We start from the raw sequence: 21,785 nt of genomic DNA on the forward strand, positions 1-21,785 counted from the left end.
CATCTGTCACAGCCTGATGGTATCTCCACCCAATTAATCCTGCTGTTTCTTTCCCTGGGTATTACACCTCATCAATCTTTAGTCCCCTTAGTATCGTATAAGTGACTTATATTCGGGGGAGAAAACAAACCACATGGCTTTTAAAGTCTCTGCACTTCCTCCTATGAAACTATTCTTTATTCCTATGATTTCCACACTTTGGGTCCTCTCGCCATGGCAGTGAGGATTAAATTGTGGTGGTTGGCACAGTTGCCTGGCAGAACAGAGTGTCTACATAGCATGGTCTGCTCCTGCTTAACAATCTAGGGTCCTGGCACCAGATAGAATTGTTCTCTTCCCTGCTAGGATCTGGCAATGTGTTGTCCCCAGTACCTTACCTCTTCAGTACCCATGCCCCTAATGGATGCTCTTACACACACTCCTCTAGTTAAACTCTGGGAGGATGGCAAGATGGCTCATCAAGTAAAAACACTGCTGCCAAACTAGGTGACTTAAGTTTGATTTTTGGGACTCACAATGTCTAGCAAACTGTCCTGGGACTTTCATACTCAAGCCCATGCAAACACATATAAATACATAAATTTAAACTCATTGATATATGTGGTGGTTTGAATAAAAATGGTCCCCATAGGCTCATATCATATATCTGAATGATGAATCATGAGGGAGTGACACAACTTAGAAGAATTAGGAGGTGTGACCTTGTTGGGGGTAGATGTACCCTTGCTGGAAGAAGTGTGCCACTAGCAATGAGCTTTGAGATTTCAGAGCCCAAGACAGACCCAGTGTCTCTCTCCCTGCTGTCTGCAGATCTGGATGTAGAACTCTCAGCTACTTCTCCAGCACATTTCTGTCTGTGTGCCACCATGCTCCTTACCTTGAGAGTCATAGACTAAATGGCCGAAACTGTAAGCAAGCCCCCGTTAAATGCTTTCTTTTTTAAAAGCCATTGCCTTGGTTATGGTGTCTCTTCACAGCAAAAGAACACTGACTGAGATAATATACCAAGCTATGCTTGAATGAATCTGATTTTTTTTTTTTGTTCTGTTGCTTTTGTTCAATCTGGGGAGAATAGAAGTTTGTTCAAAAATAATTAGTAAGGAATTTAAGAAACCACTACGAAGTAATCCTTGACAGCTATTGTCTTGGGGGACTGGAGTCATACTGAATTACTCTGGAAAGCATTTTAACCGTATTAATGCCTGGGTTCTAGATCCTGGACTCTGATTTCACTGGTTCTTTATTCCACTGGAAACCTTTGCTATGATGTCAGAAGTTACAATCACAAGTTCTATGGTTTGTGATGCCTGAACTATGCATGATATCCATGTATGCTGTGAGGCTTTGCCTAGCTAAAATCAAAGAACAAATTCAAGACATGATCCCTTGTTCGGCTACATTGTTACAAGAGAAAATGTATTCCTTGCATACACATCTGTATGAATGTCCCTAGCTTTCTTGGGAAGGTGACCTAATAACAGAGATTTGATTATTGTTTATGTTGGAAATAGAAAAAAAAAAAAAAGAAAGAAAGAAAGAAAGAAAGAAAGAAAGAAAGAAAGAAAGAAAGAAAGAAAGAAACCAGTAGGCCTCTGTTTGTGCTGGGATTAAAGACCAAGGAATGGAAATATTTTGCATGTATGTGGGATGCATTATACATGTTTTCAAATATTTCTTAAGGTAAACAATGAAAAGCATCCATAGCAGCATTGGTTTCCTAAATGGTAGTTTTTAAAATCAAATCCAAATGTTTGTTTTGATTGTTTTAAGTGAATACTTAAATTTGTTCTTGGAATACATAGGGCACGAACAATGTATATAGATTTATATACAATTCACACATTTTCAGATACTTTATTTACAAGGTTAAGTGAAAACAAAAAGGAAGGAGGTTCTGTCACAGGAAGCCCTGCCTTAATTTACCCATGAAAGCAAGGCCTTGTCAATTCTGGCTTCATCCACCCCTGGGTTGAAGCGTGAACTGTCACTCAGGGTGGACCTGAAGCGCTACCCTATCAGACACAATAGACTGAAGGCTACCCAATCAGACACACGGTCGGAAGGGAGGAGGCGGGCCTTGCGTACGTTGTTGCTGACCCCGCCATCTTGGCATCTGTGGCCGCTTTCTTCTCCCAGCTCTGTGTTCTGGATTGCACCTAGTGTCTGTCGCCGTGTGACTCGCTGGTACCTGGACACCCAGCGCGAGGCGGGGCGCTCACCTGAGTCCCGAAATGGTGCGTTTACCCACGACAAGGCCCCTAGCCCCGCGTCCCGCATCGGGGTCGCTTGTGCCCCTGCTGCCTGCGCTGTGGCCAGGCTGAGCTGGCTGCTGCAGCTCGGGGGTCTTGTCGCGTCCGCGTGATTCCCATGACCAGGGCTGCTATGGATGCCTCCTAGGTGGGGACACCGGGACTGCGGGACTTATGACTGCCCAAGCGCGGCCGGGAGTTTGTCGGCCGCCTCCAGATCTGGTAGGACTTTGACCAGCATGGGGGATTGCTGCCTTCTTGGTCTCTGGGCCCTCAAGGCCATCGGCCTCCCCAGGATTTTTCTGCAGCCGGCGCCCCGCCCCGTCTCTTCATCTTGCATCTCCACGTTTGTCCCTGGCTTCTCAAGTCACAATCTTGTGATGTTTCTATCTCAGAACCTCTATGGAAGCCCGTGAGCATGACCTTCCCCGCCCACTTCCTCACCTCTCAACCCATCTCAGCCCATCACGTTTTGTTCATGAGCCCGGTCCTTCAAGTCCCGGGAGTCCCTGAGTGACCCGGAGTAGGTACTTCTTCTCCTCTCTGCTGTTTCCTTCACTCTCCCTCTGTCTTCTGCCTCTGGCTCTCTATTTCTAGGGATGGAGTCTAGGAATTCATTTATGCAAGGTAGTGCTCTGCCCTAAGCCAGTTAGTTACTTGTCCTTTTTTTTTTCCTTTCACGATTTTAGCATTTATATATTAATGGTACACCGTAGTGACTTTCATTTCATTACATCTTATATCTATGTGTAATGTTGTATTTTCTTCTACCTAACCTCTGTTATCCTCCCGGTCCTTTTCCTACTCCCTCAGATTCTCTTCCTCTTTTCCAGTACTTCCCCTTAGTATTAGTTTTTTTTTTTTTTTTAAATGACCCCCCCGACTTCTACATAGGAAGAAGGTTAGTTACAGGAGCATGGGCCCCACCATTGTCTATACTACTATACTACGGAATAAAGAGGCTCTCCTGAGCCTCTCCCTATGCAACCATTAACTGCCTATACATCCTCAAGGAGAAATGGGGCCTTGTGAGCCTCTTCCTGTTCTTCACAATTTCACTTCATTTACAGATTTTTATTTATGTGTTTTTTAGCTTCCTAATTTTTTTACAGTTTGTTTGCTTATTTATTTATTTATTTTAGACATAGTTTTAACTGCAGCACGAGTTGGCTTTGAACTTAACCATTCTCCTCCCTGAGCTGGGAACACAGGCCAACCTTTCGTACTTGTTGGCAGGAGCCCAGGTCCTAGTTGTCCTTCCTTTACCTCTCCCCACCTGTGCAACTTGGGGATCAGGGGCAACCCTGAATGCTTCTCTTCTGGTGGGGTCCTGGCACACAGGCATAGCTTATGTAGCACAGTATGGTGCTGGGGGAATTAAAACGCAGGTAGCAAAAAAAGGACTAGAGTCAGAGGAGAAGACATGAGAGACAGCACACAGCAAGACCTGCAGACATTAAAGGGAGGGGAACCAGCCAGGTGCTTAGGGACATCCCTGGCTCATGTGCTCTGGAATAAGAGAGGTGGGGTAGAGAGGCAGGCTCTGTAAGTCCCGTTTTGGAATTTGGCCGTATAGCACTGGGCTTTCCAGATATTCCTTGGGTACTGGTCTGGTTCCTGGGTGGTGAAGGAGGAAAGTTAGGAGACTCTGGGTGCAGGAAATGGGGACTGCACCCTAAACCTGAGCACTTCACATATCAGTCTCAGTTCTCTTTATGTGTGCCCCTTTTGTGTCTGTAAAAATCTGTCCCTGCATCCTTTGCCTCCTTCTGTGCCTTGTTTGTGAGATTTATTTGTTCTTTGTATCTGAGTTTTCATATAGGACCTCACAGTGTAGCCTAGTCTGGTCTCAAAGCGTATGCTGACCCTCCAGCCATAGCCTTGTGATCCTTGGGGATTTTTTCGACACAAGCCATCGTATCCATCTCCATGCCTTAGACATCATCATGTCTCTATCTCTGTGTCTTTGGTGAGTCTCAGCCTCTGAAAGAGCCCTGCTCTGGAAGGTAGTTTGTCTGACTTGATCCCACTCAGAAGGATTTAATGTGGGATTCCAAGAACAGCCATGCATGGAGGCTTCACCTCTTCCTTCTTTCTTCACTCTGGATGTCTCAATCCATGTTCTAGTAAGGTGAGACAGGGAGACCTAGATAGGTTCAAATCTCGCCTCTGAGCCAGGAGGTGGCCTGGTGGTGCAGGCCAATATATATATATACATACATACAGATAGATAGATAGATAGATAGATAGATAGATAGAGATATAGATTGCAAATTTGAGGACTGTAAAGTGAGTTCATGGTGGGTTTGGGCAATTTAGTGAAACCTAACCTTAAAGAAAAAGATACAAACCAGTTCAGTAATTTGTGTGTGTGACACGTGTGGTATGTTCCATTCCCAACCCTTGGGGCAAATTTGTTACAATTTAGACTGTACAAAGCTTCTAAATGAACTGATAACTTCTAAGACTAGATAGCAGTCTGTCTTGTCACCCTTGTCTGTATTATTGCTGGATTTTAGACAGTTGTTTTTCTAGACCTAGCTCCCTAGCACATTTGCATATGCCAGATTGCTTTGTTCATAGATCTTGGGAGTTTAGCATATATTCCCACAAGTAGATGCAATCTAAAACTGAGGTTCAGTGAGTGCAGACTGTGGTCATAAGTGTAAAATTATCAATACCAATCCAGGGTTTCTATCTTATCTTGATCATTCAGTTCTCGGATAAAAGACACACAACTTTTATTATTTACAATAAGCCTGAAACAGCACATGAGCTGGGCAGATATCTACCCTCTATGCTATTTGAATCTACTTTCTTATAGATAACCCTAAGTTATTGCTTACTATGTTTCATTTAGGCTGCTCTTAAATCCAATTGGCCAGTCCTCAGGGCAATGTTTTCATGAAGTCACCTCTTCCGCCTTACCATCTTCTGGCTATGTGCTCATAGTTCATCTCCCCTCATGGCAGTTTCCTCTCTTCCTTCTCCCCTTGGTCTCTCCTCCTTCATCCAGGTCACTCCAAACCCACCTACCTCTAATCCAGGGAAGTGAACTCTATTTCCAGGGCTAAGACCTTGGGTTAACGAGCAGTGTGTCGTTGCAGGGGTTGGTGTCATTTGAAGACGTAGCAGTGGACTTCACTTGGCAGGAATGGCAGGAGCTGGATGCTGCTCAGAGGACCCTCTACAGGGACGTGATGCTGGAGAACTATAGCAGCCTGGTATCCTTGGGTGAGTCTCATTCCCTGGCAGCTCTCAGCAATTACTTTCCTCTTGGCTGAGAACTGTTGGTATTATCGCAAACTTTTAATATAACACTAAGTTGCTCATATTTTAGCTTGCCTGTGTTGATGCCGTACATACATAAAGAACTGTGTGGCTTGGGAAATACTCTAGATAATATATGATTATCTGATGAAGCCAGGCAGCAAGTCTGCCAGCTTAGACACAACCTGTTTGTGATAGGAACATTTAAATTCTCTCTGATAGCTACTTTGAAAGATTGATTTAATTGTTGTCAAATATATTTATTACCGTATATAGAATGTAAATTCTGTGTCCCTTGCCTGTGTACTTGGAGCAAATACTAACCACCCCTCTCTACCTCCCCACACCCGCCATGTCTGCTCTTGGAACTGCCATTTTCTCTATTTCTTTGAGGTCACCTTGAACTTGCAAATGTAGTGAGGGCATGCAGGATTTTGATTTTTTGTGACAGACATAGTTCATTTACTTTGTCTTTGTTGTAAGATATCATCTGTTTACCCCACCCAAGAAAATATCCATTTCTTCCAATCTGGTGAACCAGAGAGTGTATTTGTTGTAGTCAGATAAAGTGACTCTCAGACAGTGGTAGCCCTGAAGACACCGCCTCTTACTCAGTTTTGCCCTCTACGGCACATGTACTTGGGCAGAAGGGGTCTGAGTCGCTCTCTTGAGCATCCGGTCCATCCGAATCCATTTCAAATCCCCAGCATAACCCTGAATAGGTATGGTTTTGCTTGGGGCTGTTCAGTCTCTTCCAGTGGTTTCTGTGTCTCTTTTGGCGGCCATTTCCTACGTCTCTTTGGAATGAGGTTTGAAGGTAGATACTAAGAGCTACATGTTTGTGCTTTCCGATCAAGATGCTTTGCTACTTTGGGGTCTCTGGAGCTTTTATATTATGTTTAAGGCATTGTTTGGGACAGTGTTTTTCTGTTTATGTAGAGAAGTATGTATATTTTACTGAAGGTAGATACTAAGAGCTACATGTTTGTGCTTTCCGATCAAGATGCTTTGCTACTTTGGGGTCTCTGGAGCTTTTATATTATGTTTAAGGCATTGTTTGGGACAGTGTTTTTCTGTTTATGTGGAGAAGTATGTCTATTTTACTATGAGGATATTATTGAATCTGCAAACCACTTTGAAAGTGTGGGAACTTTTTCCTTCAGTATTACTTCCAATTTGTTAACATGGAATATGGTGACTTATATTCTGTGTCTTACCCTGGGTATCTCCCGAATCCATGTATCATGGAGTCTCTGCAGGGTTTGGCACATCTTCTCCCACTGAGGACAGACAACGCAGCTCTGTTGGGGAACAGATTTCACAGTTAGGCAACAGCTTTAGGGATAGTCTTCCTGCTATTGTTGGGAGACCCTCATGGAGACTGAAATGCACATCTGCCACTTATGTTCCCGGGGTCTTGGTCCAGCCTATGTATGCCCTTTGGTTGGTGGCTCAGTCTCTGAGAGTTCCCAATGATTCAGGTTAGTTAACTATGCTGCTCTTTCTGTGGAGTTCATATCCCCTTCAGAGCCTTCAGTCCTTCCCCAACTCTTCCATAAGATTCCTCTACCTCTGTCCAGTGTTTGGCTGTGGGTATCTACTTCTGTTTCAGTCAGCTGCTCTGATGATTTCATACACGCACGCAGTGTGTTTTCAGCTTTACGTCTGTTATCCTCCTGCAGCCTCCTGATCTCACTGCGCACGCTCGTCTTTCCAGTCCCTGTCTGCCTTCTCTCCTTTTATGTTGTGTTCTTTTTTTCCTCACTGAATTTGATTCTTTGCATGAACATGGGATGTGGTGGGTTAACTCTTGAACTGTGGGCTTTTTTTTCTCTTGGTTTTCTGAGCCACAGTTTCCCAGGGTGCCTTGAACTTGCTTTATAGTGCAAAGTATTTCCAAACTTATAAACAGTCCTCCTGTCACAGCATATCGCATCCTGGGATTTTTCCATTTGGTAAAGGGGAGGGTGTGACCTCTTTTAACTTCTCAGTGTTTGGCAATTTCAGACTGGTATTAGACTCCTTGGTTATACAGTAGAGCTGGGGACATAGCTCAGAGATGACCTGCCAAGCATATTCAAGCCTGTAAATTCAACCCCTAGAACCACAGAATGAAATAAACAATAAATAAATATTAAAATTATTGAACCTTTTAAGATTCCTTTAATTTTTTTAGCTTTTAAATTTCTTTATTAAAAATAGATTTTTAATATACTATATTCTGATTATGATTCCCCCTCTCCCAACTACTCCCAGATCCTCCCCACCCAAATCTACACCCTTTCATGCTCCCTCTTGTTAGAAAACAAACAGATATCTAAAAAAAAACAAAAAAGAAAAATATTTAGGTAGCTATTTTGAATGGGAATGTAAAATTGAAACTTCTCAACATTTTTTTTATTGTATATACTCTATTGTAGATTTTTTGACTCTGTGGTTTTTCTCTAGTTTTTTGTTGTTCTCTTTTTTTTCTGAGGCCTTTAAGTTTTTCTCTGTGTAGCTTCCTTTACCCTTCATAGCACAGCTCAAATGGAGCAGTCATGTTCCATCAGCGAAATGGACTTCTTGGGAACAGTTTATATATCATTTTCTGTTTACAGGGCACTGCGTGACTAAACCTGAGTTGATCTTAAGGTTGGAGCATGGATTCCAGCCATGGAGCATAGGAGACACTTCAGTCTGGCGTCTCCCAGGTCAGTGACTGTGAACAGGGGAGGGGAAGTCAACAAGGACGAATGCTCATAGGATATTGGTCATCTTGAGCTTGAACCGCCTTCACCATTTATTTTATTCAGTTTCCAAATGAGGAACTCTGTGTCAGTTTGTGTCCTTTGTTGTTGTTGAAGTCTGTTTTCCTAAAATTACTTTTGAAAAATATTGATCTTTGTATAGGTTCTCTCAGACATTTTTGTTGTTGCTTTGAGACCAGGTCTACTATAACCCGGACTGCCCTCAAGCTTGCCCACTATCAGGAGATGTCGCCGTACCCAGTCTTATTTCTATTTGTTAGTTAGATACGTTGCTTAAATATTTTATCTGAATTCTTAATTGTCCTTTCTACCTTGTTTAATAATGAAGATTTCTTCAGTGCTTGGTCTTGATCTGAGAGTTTGATAGCATTAATTAACACTCAGTTGCATGTATTCTTGAAGGGCTTACATTCAGTGAGAGAAAAGGGAAACGATCACATAATGTACTGGAGCAAGATGAGAAACACCAAGAGTATTTACCCAGAGAAAGGCAAAAAATAAAAATAAAAATAAAAAAAATTAAAATAAAAAAAAAACGGATGGAGTTTTATTTTAAGAAAGGCGTAAAGACACTGTTGAGGAAATACTCATTTATTTTAGTTTAGTGTTATGATTACTCTTTTTTAAAAACTGAACTAGCTATGTGGTGGTAGTGGTGGTGGTGGGACAGTCCTTTGATCCCAGTACTCAGGAAAGAGAGGCAGTGGAGGCAGGCAGGTCTCTGAGTTCAAGGCAAGCCTAGTTACAGAGTGAGTTCCAGGATAGCCAGGGCTACACAGAGAAACCCTGTGTTGAAAGACAGACAGACAGACAGACAGACAGACAGAGACAGGGTAGAGGCAGGGAGGATGTGTGGGGATGAGGGAGAGGATGGGGAAGGAGAGAGGGAGAAAGGATTGTTGAACTAAATATATATGTGGATGTCTATTAAAGGTGTGACAATGAAGTTAGAATGGTAAAGACATTTGGAATTGGTGGCCTAAAAACAATCAACTGCTTTTTTTTTTTTTTTTAAATTAGGAAAGAAAGCTTTGGAAGTTTAAGGATGGGATTGCTGATAAGTTTTTTCTATGCTAGTGCATGAATACCCAATGTCATAGTCACAAATGAGAGAATGTTTCCCAAGGAGACCAAGAAAGAAAGAACATTTGGCATCAAGAAAGGGGCGGCAGGGACAGTATGCCCTAAAACAGAAAAGCTATTGGGAAAAGTGTACCCACATCACAACTTCCAACAGCAAATCCCACGTGGTAGTGAGCTGAATGCTGCATGATGACCATAACGTGCAAAGTCCTCTGCTGCTGATTGACTGGCATTCTTTGTCATGGGAGGAACCAGTGGTACTGGCAAGTGTTAGTAAGAGAAGAGACTCCTCTGACAGTCTTGTGTATTCTGGGTTAATAGATTGAAAAACAAACTAATTGCATTTATCCACACGCAGAATGTTATATCGGGGTCTATCCACTCTTGGGATGCATATAACTAAGATCAGTCAAAACCTCAGGAGGCTGGGGACATACTGGCAGTTTCTTTGTGGGCACAAGAAGTAGCCATGGAAACTTAGATGGTGGCAGGCTCCTCGAAAGGAGCGTGGAGTATAAGGTATGGAGTCTCTCATTTCTTGTAAGGAGTATGCCCAATCCTCACAGATACTGTCAGAGTGTAAGAAGAGTGGGCCCAGTGTCAGCAAGTTGTTTGGCCTCTACACCATTTTTCCATCTTTGTATGTTTACTGTACCTTAGGATTTGAGCCTAGGAATAAGAATTCATTAGGCTTTCACAGCTATCTTTCAACCAGAGCGTGCTCACTGTTTATTGGGTTCCAGAGGACCTGAGAAACTCAGTCTCCTTACCTTCTTCTGGCTCTATAATCTAATACACTAAAGACACCCCCTGTCATCTTCATCATCTTCTTTCCATTCCCCTTCCTCCTCTTCCTCTTCCTCCTCCTCCCCCTTCTTCTCTCCCTCTCCTCTCCCTGTCCTCTTCACCCTCCCCCCTTCTTCTTCCTCCTCTTTTTTTATTTTTGTTTTGCTTTCCATCGGTGAGTTCAGAAATACTGATGTTTCTGAAGAAATAGTATTACCATACTGGCTGACACCCTCAAGAGCCTAGTTTTTAATGTCACAAAATGTTCTCCATGCTTACATTTTTCCTATAATTACTGATAGTGTTGTATTTGTTTAAATTTTTTAAAATATTATTTCTATGTCTGGTTGGTTCTGTTGCTGTTCTTTTAGCATTTTGATTTCTCTCTGCGTGGTGTCAGGAGTTGGAGCGTCAGGTGAACGCTGCTGAGAGTACCTCACCCTTTTTTGTAAGATGAAGGGTGCTTTCCATTCCCCATTCTTCCAAAGTGACAGGTGAGGGCAAGAAATCCTAATACACATGGCAGCAACCAGGCAAACGGTGGTACGTATTGGAAAAATGAGAACATTTCCAACAGTCGATTCTGAGGATTTTGGAAAGAGTGGAGTATTAGGCATAAAATGCAAAAGTGAGGTTTTAGTAATGATCCATACACTAACATAGTATTCAAGTAAATAGGTTCAGCAAACAGTGATAATGATAGAAAACACAAGCTTAAATAACTGTAGAAGGAAGATCAATAGGTCAAGCATTCATTGGAAAGCAGCCTTCGCTGGAGTAGCCGAGAAAAATCCACGAGGAATGAAGATAAGGTTGAGAAATGACTGTAGTGAGGGAACCATACAGGAAAAGGAAGAATGGTCAGGAGTGCAACATTTAAGCTCCCTTGTCTATGGTAAAGAGATGCAGCCTATCACTGGGAAATGAGGAGACGAAAGACACAGGAAAGGTACTCCATGAACTGTAGCTTAAAATTGCATAAATACATGGAAAGAACAAAAAACCCAAACCAGAGAACACACATCCAGGGGCGCAACCGTTCAGAAGCACCTCACGGTTGTAGTTAAGATGCAACGTACAGAATAGAGAAAGACACCTTACCACATACGAGGCAAGTCCCTTTAGCCTGGTAACCTTTTAACTGGAACCCTGGTAGTAGAAAGCATGGGCTCCTGTATTTTCAAGCACTGAAATAAAATAATTGCCAACGAAGTTGCCTCTCTTCAGCAGTGTTACCCTGTAAACGGTAAGATTAGTGAAGAACTACAGATCTTTCTCCATGAGTATAAAACATATCACACTGTGAATATAAGGGGTACCGTGGATACTTCAAGAAATGTTGCACAGAAACAAAAAGGTGAATGTAATCAGGGTTTGAGTGATGGTTCAAGGGTTAAGTGTACTGGCTGCTCTTTCAGAGGACCGGAGTTCAATTCCTAGCAACTGATGCCTTTTTCTAGCTTCTGCGGATACTACATGCACATGGCACATACATAGGAAAAGCACCCAAACACATAAAATAAATAAAAATTAAATCTCAGAAAAATCAAAACAATGGATGTAATCAAGAGCCTTGAAAAGGATTATAATCCACTAATAAAAACATCAGAATGAAGAAAGTGTTAGACATTAACTCCATAAATTAGCAGACCTCTAACATGGAGGAGAAAAAAAAAATTAGTAATTATTCTTTAACAAGATTAATTGTAACTGATTTTTCCAACTCATAGCTGAACACTGACAACCAGGATTTAAAGAAGAACACTGCAAGCTACTACTTAAATGTGAGTTTATAATACGGGTGAAGGACAGACTGAAACAAAGGAAAACTGTTTTGGAGCAAATAGAATATGAACGAATTCAACAGTAGCCATATTTACATTAGTCAAATCATACTGCATGCCAAAGTAAACCAGAAGTTTTTTGCACATGAAATATTGGACTAGTGTATTATGATGACCGCTAATTAAAGAGAATCTATCCAAATTAATAAAAAAATGATGAAATGGACGATTTCATCAGACATCTTTGAGATAGAAAAGATTTCTTAGGAATATATTTTAGAATGTATTTTAGTAGTTACAGAATAGGAAATTGAACAGACATGTATTTGTACATAAATATGACCTTCCAGAATTCTACAAAATGAAATTAATGTTATATCAATCAATAAGAAGTGATGCCATTGAGGCAACAATAGGGTGCCACAACTAATCAAAGCTCCTTGTAAAATCTCTTTGACTAGTTCTTCTACCAGACAGGTATAAAAGTACATGTCTATGCCCATCAAGCTGATTCATAAAGTGGAATAGGAATATGGTAATCTTGGAGACTTGCTATATTAGATATCAGCCAGTATTAGATAGCAAGACTAGGTAGGAATCAGAGAAGAAAATGTACATGTAAAAATCTTCAATAACAACAGACAACAGAATTCTTTAAAACATTAAAAATATGCCCCGTGATAAGTGTCATTTCATACCAGAGATACCAGGTAGTATAATTTATGGAAAACATTATATGTAGTGTGCATGTAGTTAGAATTTGGAACACACTCACATGTTCATTTCAGTTTAATGTCTGCTAGAATTTGGCATCTCTTCAAAGTTAAAAAAAAATGGATAACTTTTTCAAGTGGCCAAAGAAAGGAATATGACAACATAATATTACAGTCTGGACAACTATTTATACTGAATATAAAAAAGGAGAAAACATTTTGCCTAAATTAATAGCAATACATATTGTATTCCCTCTCATTTACTTTTTTTTTTTTTTTTTTGAGAACTTCTTATTTGCACAAATTATTTGGTCAAGGTTTCCCTTCCTTTCTTTTATCCAACTTCTTTCCTATCCCACTATCACTTCTCCCTCCCACACTCATGTGCTCTACTTTTTAAACCCACTGAATCCACTTTGTGCTACCAGTGTGTGTGAGGGTGGAGGGCCATTCATGGAGCTTGAGTGCTCTCTTGGGGGCCATACCCCTGTAGAAACCTCAACTTTCCATCACCTAGTAGCTCTCAGTTACCAGTTGCTTCTGAGTTATCAATGGGACTTTGTCAGTCCCTTCTTCATTTATGTTGGGATTTTGATTAGCTTTATTCTGCAAAGGCTTTATATACATAGTCCTAGCTATTGTGAGTTCATGTGTGCAGTGGCGTTGTCTTGGCCTGACATTGCTGTTTGAGAAAGTTATCTACCACTTCTGTTCCTACGATCCTTCCTTTCCTTCTTCCATGGTGACCCCTGACCTCTGGGAGGAAGGTGTGTACTGCAGATATCTCCTTTAGGATTGGGCACTCTGACAAATGAAGAGTGACAGCTGCACTAATATATGCATATAAAGATAAGTACTTAGGAGACTCTTTAATGCTATAGCTATATAGAAAAAGGTTGAAGTAGCTGCTGCCTGACAGCCGGTGACCTACCCATCCACACGTTCTTGACCCAGTTACAAAGCAAGAGTTCTATCTCATGGAGTGTGCCTTAACTCCAACTAGAGTGGATGGTTGCTCCTTTAAATCCCATGCCACTACTGTGAAACTAGGTATAAAGTATTAGGCCAGTTATTATTGTAGCTCTCAGGGTTCACAGCTGGCTAAGCATGTTGATAACTTTTCTTGTAGTATTGTGATGGCACTTCCCAGTACTACAAAAGCTAGCCAGCAGGCATGAAGCTTCAAGATCAGTATCAGCTTAATCTTTCATGTTTTATAACTGAAGTTTAAAGTGGCTTCACAAGTGGGGTCTTACCGTCAAGTTCTAGGGAGTAACTAAGAACAGTAGCAATATTTTTTATTGTTGGTGCAGGGGAGGTCTTTGGAATCAAACTATCAACACCTTGAAAATAGATAACGTCAAAGCACTGAATATTTTGTTCAGTAATATATGGTATCTGGGGCATTTCATTTTTCCCTATCTAAGGTATCTCTATTCTATCTTTCTGTCTGTCTGTCTGTCTGTTTATCTGTCTATCTATTAATCAGTCATCTGTCTATTTATCTCATCCATCCATCCATCCATCCATCCATCCATCCATCCATCCATCCATCCATCCCACCTTTCTTTTAGAACCTTTCAAAGTGGTTTCCATGAGGCTGTTAAAGAAAGGTCTTTTAGTGTTAGTATCCCACCCTCTGCCTTGTCCTCTCACCCTCACCTCACTGAACCTTACCTTCACCATTATTCCCCTTTACTCATTTATAACATTTGTTTTATATCTCCCTTTTGGCCTCTTTTTGTTTTCCTGACTTCTATAGGTTTTCCTATTTAAGCACATACATCTAAAGATTCAGAGGTCGGATCCACATATGAGAGAGAACTTGGGTCATCTTTCAGGATCTGGGTTGTCTTTCAAAGAATCATCTATTTCCAGCTCCATTTATTTACCTGCAAAGGTCACAATCTAATTTTTATTTACAATATAATAATTTTTTATTTTATGTGTATATAAATATCATATTTTAATTATCTATTCATTAGATAATGGTCATCTCTGCTCTTACTTCAATTTCCAAGCTTTGAACAGTCATGCATGTGTGTATTAACCATTTCCACTGCAGCAAGAAGTTTTTCTGATGAAGTTTGAGAACAGTGTAAACTGGAGATAGAAACATACATGTTTAGAAGACAGTTCAATAATATGACCATTTGAAAGACAAAATAGTTTCTTACTTAAGGATTCAGACTTCTCAAGCTATGATTTTGAATAAATTATGTCTATAATTTTGTACAATTAATATATAGTAAAAGATACCTAAATGTGTATTGATATTCTCTACATATAGGCACATACCAGTCAGACTCGCAACCCAATCCTTTCTTAGCATTTATTTTTAATAAATTTTTTTTTTTTTTTGCAAAAATGTATTTTAGTCCAAGAGGCAAAGAGATTTGTAGAACAGAAGATGGATTCCTGGGAGCTTCTGCAGCAGCTGCCCTCCAGTGTGGGAGAAAGGCGATCGTAGGCAATGACCAATGGAAGACAGAGCCTGTGTGGCTTTTCAGGGCGAAGGAATCAAATTTATAAGAAATGTATAATAATCCTTTTATGAACCTACATTTTTTGCTCCTAAAACAGAATGTGAAGCCTATGTTTAGTGGGTAGCTAGTGAAAGAAAATCTTTGCACCTCACATAATGAGCTGTGGTATCAGATGGTGTGTATACAATTAAGGTTATAAAGGAATAGCAGCTCAGGTTAACAACACAGTTAAAAATTAATGCGCCAAACAATAGCGAAGAAGTAGGTGAATAACTTCTTTCCATGTATTTGTCAAAAGAAGAAGCAGTGGAGGAACATGGCTTAGGACTGCCTTACCTGTTTGTGTAAAATTTCCCTCATTAAGCTGAAGAATCATGAAGAAACCCCACAATTATATTTGAACTGAATAAATAATATATTTGATTTAAGGATAGTGATTTTTTTTTTTATTATATTGTTGTAGGTGTTCTTGAAGTTTATACTCCAAATGAGAGTTGCCTGGAAAATGCAGAGAGTCGTATGTGGCCAGTGGGAAGCATCAACAGAAATCTTTCAAATAAAGAGATGATTGAAGTAGGTAAAATGTGAAAGTGAATACATCCTTCACATTTTGATTGTGGACATAAGGAGGATTGCTCACAGCAAAGGAGCCTAACCTGTGGCAGAAAGTGTGTGTAGCGAGCCTAATGGGATGCTAGCTAGTGACAAACCTGATAATAACTGACAAGCCCCTCTGGCACCCTGAACATCTTACTCTGCCTAACAAGGTTGAAAGTTCACATGATGATATTTATAATGTTTGACTGGGGACATACATCTACACAGAGACAATGTTATTGATACCTAAAAAGTTTTCTATTTAAGAAACTGCTAGTTTCATGATTGGAAGTCTTTTTTTTTTTAAATTTTTTATTTTCATTGTTTAAAATTAACTCTGCAAAACATATCTCATATAAGGAAAATATTGCATATAACCAGACACAGAATAGAACACGGTAAAGGATGAGATAGCTGAGCAGTTAAGAGCCTGAGCTACTCTATCTCATAGCAGGAGCTAGGTTCCCAGCACACGTTTTGCGACTCTTAGCTAGCCTGTAATTCCAGCGCCCAAGTAATAAGACATCTCTGCCTCTGTGGGTGCCTGCTCCTGAACACACATACCTCTACATGTATGCATAACTTAAAATGGTAGAAAGAAATTAATCTTATTTTAAGTAACAAGATGCACAGCAGGGAAAATTGTGAGTGTACTTCCTGTAAAACTTTTAAGATGTTATTATCCTCACAGAACATTAGTAAGTACATGCTAGAAAAAAGCCCCATTTGTAGAAAACCTTGACAGATTCTTTTGTCTCAAGGCAGAAATGAAGGTTCAACTGGAACTTCCCCGAGGTACAAAACCCTATGAGTGTAAACCGTGTATGAAAATGGTCAGCCTGCCATCGCAGTGCAGCAAGCAGCATGCATACTATCCAAGTGTGAAACCATACGAATGGAAGGAATGTCAGAAAGCTTTCTGTTACAAGTCAGCGCTCACTCAACACCAGAGAGCTCGTACAAGATTGAAGATCTATCAGTGTACAGAATGCAAGAAAGCTTTCTCCTCCAAATCAGAACTCACTGTGCATCATAGAATTCATACTGGTGAGAAGCCCCATGCATGTGAAGAATGTGGGAAAGCTTTCTATCGTAAGTCAACCCTTACAGTACATCAGAAAACTCATAGAGGTGAGAAACCTTACGAATGTAAAGAATGTTGGAAAGCTTTCTATTATAAGTCAACCCTCACTGAACATCAGCGAATTCATACCGGCGAGAAGCCTTATGTGTGTAAAGACTGTGGCAAGGCTTTCTTCTACAAGTCAAACTTAACTCGCCATCATAGAACTCATACACGTGAGAAACCTTATGAATGCAAAGAGTGCAGGAAAGGTTTTTCCTCCAAGTCAGAGCTCACTTCACATCATAGAACTCATACCGGGGAGAAGCCCTATCAGTGTGAGGAATGTGGCAAAGCTTTTTACTGCAAGTCAACCCTTCGTGTACATCAAAAAATACATTCCGGAGAAAAGCCTTATGAGTGTAAGGAATGTCAGAAATCTTTCTATTATAAGTCAACTCTAACTGAACATCAGAGAACTCATACAGGTGAAAAGCCCTATGAATGTAAAGACTGTGGCAAGGCTTTCTTCTACAAGTCACAGTTAACTCGCCATCATAGAATTCATACAGGTGAGAAGCCTTATGAATGCGAAGAGTGCAGAAAAGCTTTCTCCTCCAAGTCAGAGCTCACTGCTCATCATAGAACTCATACCGGCGAGAGGCCCTATGAATGTAAAGACTGTGGCAAATGTTTCTATCGCAAGTCACACTTAACTCTTCATCATAGAATCCATACAGGTGAGAAGCCCTATGAATGTAAAGATTGCAGAAAAGCTTTTTTCTGCAAGTCAGGACTCGCCCGACATCTGGGAACTCATACACATGGTACTAATACAAAGAACAGAGAAAAGCATTTTCCTGCAACTCACAGCTCAGTCAATATCAGAAATGATATACAAGTTAGAAACCCTGTGGCTCTAAATAATGAAAAAAAACTCTCTACTATAAATCACTCCTCAGTTCATATGATGGACTTCTTAGAGTTGAGAAGTCCTATAGATGTACATAATGCAGGAAAACTTACCTTCTTAACTCATGCCTCATTCAATGTGAATGAACTCAGGTGAGACACGCTAATAACAGAGAAGGCTAGAAAGCATGCAGTCAACCAGGATCACTTGACATCAGAGGATGCCTTACGAAAGAGTACGGCAAAGAACTGGCACAAGGGAGACCTCTCAGTATCAGAAGACCGTTTTGTCTGGAAAGAACACAGGAAAGCAGCTTAAACATGGAAAGAAGCTTATGACTTAAAAGCCCAAAGTTTTGAATGGTGACTCGGGTCTCTGTTGAAACCTGCAATGGAACACCCTGAGAATGTATAAAAATCAAAAAACATTTTCCAGTTAGGCTACCATATACGTACTAACCTTGAAAAACATTTAAGGGACCCTTTTAAAAAACAGGAAAATTTTGATGTCAGACCACAGTCTGCATCAAAAAAAGTCATACAGGTGAGAGACTGTGTACAAATAAATCATGTATAGTGGCACTTGCTTATGTTCCGTTTCATTGACACAGTTATTCAAGACTAGGGAACATCATATTCTCTCCAACTCTAGGTGGGCCTAGAATGTTAAAAGGGCATGTGTAGAAATGTGATATGTTTCAGAAGTGCTGTTGAGTTATGTTGGAAATGACTGACTCTGTATTAGGTAGGAGGCACTGGCTTATTCTGTAGGACTGCTAAAGTGATCTGTGTTATCTGATTCTCATCTCGAAAGAGAAAATGCGGGAAGTCTTCTGATGACGTCATTTTAGTCTGACAGTCAGTGATGTAGGGGCCCAGACATTAGCAGTACTTATTTCCTGATCTCAGAGAAGCGATGGCTGAGAGTGGCAACATTTATATCAAATTAGCAGCACAGGAGAGATGGAGGTCCATGGGATTTGTACCACAGTTTGCAGATAAATGAGGGAATCTAGACCAGTGCTTAAGATAACAAACCGAGTGAGTGTTAGAGCCAGGATCAAATACCCTATCTCAGCTCAGTGTCGCTTGCACTCACTCTGCACCATTTCACCTGACCAGATTTATACAGCTTGCTCTTAGTGGATGGAAGGAGAACAGTTTTCATTATCATTTTCCAACTCTGGGAGAAGAGAATCTAAATAATAGTGTCCTGACTCTTTTAAGCCAAGCAACAGCCAGCTCCGAGAATTCAGCTGTGCCCCCTTGCAGAAGCTCATCACAACTGGGCTTATTGATGGTTTATACTCTCGTCTCCTCCCAGCATCCAACTGCTCCCTACCAACTGGCAGCTCTGCAGACTGCCTAGAGAAAAGATTTAGAGTAAGTGCCAGGAAACACTAGGGAAGTAGCCACAGCCTCCATCTATGTTGTTTTGGAAAAAAAAAATCCCATTCCTGCTGAGTAAGTCATTCCAGATGCCACCCACTAGGGGTGGTGTACTCATACCCTTGGAAGTAACCCTTACTCACGCTCTGTAAGGAAGCCAAATAAAGTCATTGATATATTTATGAACTTTGGAATGACGGCTCTGTTTGTTATTAGTACCTTAGGGGAAGGGGTAGAGATTGCTTTACATCAACCCCCGGGAAGGAATTTATATCAACATGGAGTCACCATTAGCATGCCCCTGTATCTTTGTGAAGGATTACGTGGCTGTCAGTGATCCTGGAGTCAGAGCTATGGGACAAGGAGTCTGTCCCAGAGGCTTAGGAGGAAATCTCAAAATCTCAGTACATAGGAAAAGGCCTTCCAGAAGAGTCTCAGATCTGAGCTTACGATTTAGATGCATATTGTCTGCCCCTCAGAGTGACATAATCTTGACAAGATACAAACCACCCAACCTTTAAGATGCCTGGAGTGTACAGAAGTATGACATTTTCACAGACTTGTAGTTAGTTTCTAGTATGGGTAGGTAAAAGGTACCATGTATTCTCCCTAAATCTGAGAAAAACTGGTGGCTAGTGCTTAGCTTACTATGTGAGTCCACACGCTCCCAGCCTGAGTTCAGCAGTTTAGAATTATGACCAGTTTTTCTTTTAGAGAAAAGCCTGGCCACTCTTTTTCCACATACATCTGACTATACAAGGTCCTGGAAATAGTGCAAATGGTAGAGGGTATGGCAGCTATGATGTAAGGGGGATTTGGATAGACTTTGGCTGCTTGCCCACTAGGGCAGTATTACATAGTTTTGAAAAAATGCAGCTAGAGGTTTTATAGTTTAGGGTAGGAATGGGAGTGTGGTAGTCATGTTACAGCTTGCCCTATTCACTTACTAGGCTTTCAAAGATAAACATCAAAATGTATCAAAGATAAATTTCAAAATTACACATCAGGATCAAAAGAGGGTTTGTGAATGGGACTAGAAGCATAGACAACTTTGTGTGTGTGTGTGTGTGTGTGTGTGTGTGTGTGTTCTTGTGTGCACACATTCTTTGTAAACTCGAGAATAAACATCAAGAGTAAACAATGGTTTATATCCTTTCCTATACTAAAGAAGGCTCTAACAAGAAGTCTGAGAGGACATCATCTACTTGCCATCACCAGTGCCTTGTAACATTCTCATCAAGCACAAAAGTACTTAATCCCATGATTAAATGAGCATGGAGCCAGAAAAGAGACATGTCAAGCTATATTTAAAGAAATAGAGCAATCCTTTCAGAGGGCTTACCTAAAACCATTGGCAAATAGAGATATTTATATCATGATTCATAATAGTAGCTAAATACCATTATAAAGTAGCAATGGAAATAATTTTATGGTTGGCTGATAAGAGCTAGCTAGTGTCTGAATTCCATAGGATTAATTAGTAAGACTCCAGGATACAGCAGTTAATGTGCAAAATGTTTAGAAGTTCTTTCAAAGTTAGGCATTCACTTATCTTACTCAGAGAACAAAAACCTTGATAGTTACTGATGTAACTAAAAGCTGAATCTTTAAACAAATATCCACCCTACTATATGTGGAGATATTCCTGTTTCAAGTTTTAAATGTCAACCAGGATGTTGGGAGAATGGCAGTGGATAGACTATAGTAGACTACAGTAAGACTATGTATGGCATACTCATTGAAGAAGTGATGGGAGGTGCTGAGTTAAGTAACATTAGAGGCTTGCAACTATGTCCTCCAAATATCAGACTGCACAAACTACTCCAGTTGCCAGATATGTTATTTACTAACGGTGTACAAGTTTGCAAGTCAAGGTCCTCTTGGAAAGGAATACATTATAGATAAGTGGGACTAATTCCTACAATCTCAATGAGCAATTTGTAAATAAAATGAAAATACTCTAGCAAACGCTGTGCCAGTGTATAACTGGGATCATCAATGTGAACCTATCCCTCTTCCACACTTTAATCACTTTGTGAATGTATTTCCCTGCACTCGCTTTGAACCAATACTGATATGTTCTCTTGGGTTATAATCATGCACATGAATACTTATTTCTGTATTGTATTGTTAGTAGGAGAATATCAAATATATTTACCAGCTAATTTTACTCAATGAATAATAATTTATCATTAAATTTTTATTAATGAGTACTTATTCTAACTCTTCACAGTTTGGGCTTTTAAAGATTTTTTTCAAGTTAAAATATATTCTTTTCCTCCTTCCCTTTCCTACATTCAACCTTCCCCAAGTACTCCTTGCTCTCAAATTCATGCTCTCTTCAATTTTTATTACAGATGTGTGTAAATATATATAATATACATATATGTATTCCTAAATATAAATACAGTCTCTTAAATCTGCATAATGTTACTTGTATGTGCGTGCTGTTAGGGTATTGGCTAACCAATTGGTTGAAATGTTGGGAAGATTATTTCTCCTGTTCTCAGCATTCCTTAGTTATCTGCAGACCTCTGTCTAGAGTTGGCACCTTGTGCGATTACTGCCTGCCCTCTGTTAGTATATCTGTTGATGCGATCCTTTAACGAGAGATTTTAAAAATTGTATGTGTATGAATGTGCTGCTTCCACTTAAGTTAATACACTGTGTGCATACTTGCTACCCTACCTGCAGATTCCAGAA

At 40.4% G+C, this 21,785-nt stretch overlaps 1 protein-coding gene across 5 annotated transcripts; it reads left to right on the forward strand.

Moving 5' to 3' along the window:
• Nucleotides 1-2,062: 2,062 nt before the first annotated feature.
• Zfp157 (zinc finger protein 157) lies at nucleotides 2,063-21,505 on the forward strand. 5 transcript variants are annotated; one of them, XM_030254822.1, is made up of 5 exons: nucleotides 2,063-2,471; nucleotides 5,357-5,483; nucleotides 8,120-11,922; nucleotides 15,585-15,694; nucleotides 16,480-21,505. In XM_030254822.1, exons 4-5 carry the CDS (start codon nucleotides 15,641-15,643, stop codon nucleotides 17,848-17,850), a joined length of 1,425 nt encoding a protein of 474 aa, XP_030110682.1. In that variant the 5' UTR covers nucleotides 2,063-2,471; nucleotides 5,357-5,483; nucleotides 8,120-11,922; nucleotides 15,585-15,640; the 3' UTR covers nucleotides 17,851-21,505. The 5 variants fall into 5 exon arrangements, with proteins under 5 accessions (XP_030110682.1, XP_006504689.1, XP_006504688.1 ...); XM_006504626.4 differs by having other exon boundaries at nucleotides 2,063-2,234; XM_006504625.3 differs by having other exon boundaries at nucleotides 2,064-2,471; nucleotides 8,120-8,212.
• The last annotated feature ends 280 nt before the right edge of the window (nucleotides 21,506-21,785 follow it).

The sequence above is a fragment of the Mus musculus genome, chromosome 5 (assembly GCF_000001635.26).
Source record: "Mus musculus strain C57BL/6J chromosome 5, GRCm38.p6 C57BL/6J".
Lineage (NCBI taxonomy): Eukaryota > Metazoa > Chordata > Mammalia > Rodentia > Muridae > Mus > Mus musculus.